This window comes from Lycium barbarum, chromosome 11, assembly GCF_019175385.1.
Source record: "Lycium barbarum isolate Lr01 chromosome 11, ASM1917538v2, whole genome shotgun sequence".
NCBI classification, from domain to species: Eukaryota; Viridiplantae; Streptophyta; class Magnoliopsida; order Solanales; family Solanaceae; genus Lycium; species Lycium barbarum.
Window position 1 is genome coordinate 13,085,704 of NC_083347.1, and position 1,616 is coordinate 13,087,319.

A 1,616-nucleotide genomic window follows, 5' to 3' on the forward strand; every position below is an offset into this window, starting at 1 on the left:
GGGTGTATCGTATTAAATATAGTTCAGATGGCTCTGTTGAGCGTTACAAAGCCCGCCTCGTAGCACAAGGTTTTCACCAACAACCGGGTATTGATTATCATGAGACCTTTAGTCATATTTTTCGGCCAACTACGGTACGTATCGTTTTTTCGCTTGCTGTTACTTTTGCTTGGCCAATTTGACAACTTGATGTTAAAAATGCCTTTCTTCATAGTGTTCTTAACGAAGAAGTCTTCATGAAACAACCTCCTGGTTTTACTCATCCAGACTATCCTCACCACGTTTACAAATTAACTAAAGCCATTTATAGGCTAAAACAGGCACCACGTGCTTGGTTTCATCGCTTTAGTTCGTTTCTTGTTACCAAAGGTTTTATTTGTAGTAAAACTGACAATTCTATGTTTATTTATTGCTCTTCTTTAGGAGTTCTTATCTTATTGCTTTATGTTGATGATATCATTCTCACTGGTAGTCATTCACATCTTCTTGTTCAATTCATAGATCGCCTTTCTCATAAGTTAGCAATGAAAGATTTAGGTGATCTTCATTATTTTCTTGGTGTTCATGCTGTCCGCACCTCACATGGGCTTCATTTATGTCAACAAAAATACATTGTTGATTTACTCCTTAAGTTTCATATGCATACATGCAAGCTTGTGCGTACTCCTATTGCCTCTCGCATTTGTGTAGCTTTTGAGGATGGCAACTTACTTTCGGACCCCAGTGAGTATAAGAGCACGGTTGGTGCTCTTCAATATTTGACTATGACTCATCCTGATATTGCCCATGCAGTAAATATTGTATCTCAATTTCTGCATGCTCCCCGAACTACTCACATGCATTGTGTCAAGCGTATTTTTAGATATTTGCAGGGTACACCCACATATGGTCTATTTCTGCGCGCTTCTTCATCCAACTCTGTTGTCACTGCCTATTCTGATGCCGATTGGGCTGGTTGTCCTGATACTCGACATTCTACGACAGGCTATGTGGTGTTCTTGGGCTCAAACCTCATTTCTTGGCATGCAAAGAAGCAACCAACCGTCTTTAAGTCTTCTACAGAGGCCGAATATAGAGCAATTGCTTACACAGTTGCTGAGACTACTTGGATTCGTCATATTCTCTGTGAGCTTCGAATTTATCTTCGTCAACCAGTTGGTGTGTTTTGTGACAATGTCAGTTCTACATATATGTGTCGAAATTCGGTGTTCCATGATCGTTCCAAGCACATTGATGTTCATTTTCATTATGTTCGTGACAAAGTATCTCAAGGGGATCTTGTTGTTAAATATGTCCCGACGCAATTACAAGTTGTTGACATTATTACAAAAGGCTTATCCTCCTCTCATTTTTGTTTTTTACGTGACAATCTGTCCGTTACTACATGTCGTCCAGATTGAGGGGGGGGGGGGTATTAGGACTATTCTGTTTATCAGATTATAATTATATTAGGACTCCTAGGACTTATCTATTGTATTTGATGTATGACTAGGACTCTTGAACTTTATCTAAATCTAGGACTCATATGTCTTTGTATATAAATATATGAAAAGCTGGCTCATGCACTATTGAGCTTTTCACAAAATATTCTCAGAGAAAACATTCTATTTAATCCA

General features: G+C 38.6%; 1 protein-coding gene across 1 annotated transcript; it reads left to right on the plus strand.

Moving 5' to 3' along the window:
• The first annotated feature begins 236 nt into the window (after positions 1–236).
• On the plus strand, positions 237–1,400 carry LOC132619449 (uncharacterized mitochondrial protein AtMg00810-like). Its single transcript, XM_060334354.1, has one exon. The coding sequence runs from the start codon at positions 237–239 to the stop codon at positions 1,398–1,400; it is 1,164 nt and encodes a 387-aa protein (XP_060190337.1).
• The last annotated feature ends 216 nt before the right edge of the window (positions 1,401–1,616 follow it).

Bases quoted from the DNA above. Each gene is read 5' to 3' on its own strand.
- LOC132619449 (XM_060334354.1), top strand. From the start codon at position 237: ATGAAACAACCTCCTGGTTTTACTCATCCAGACTATCCTCACCACGTT.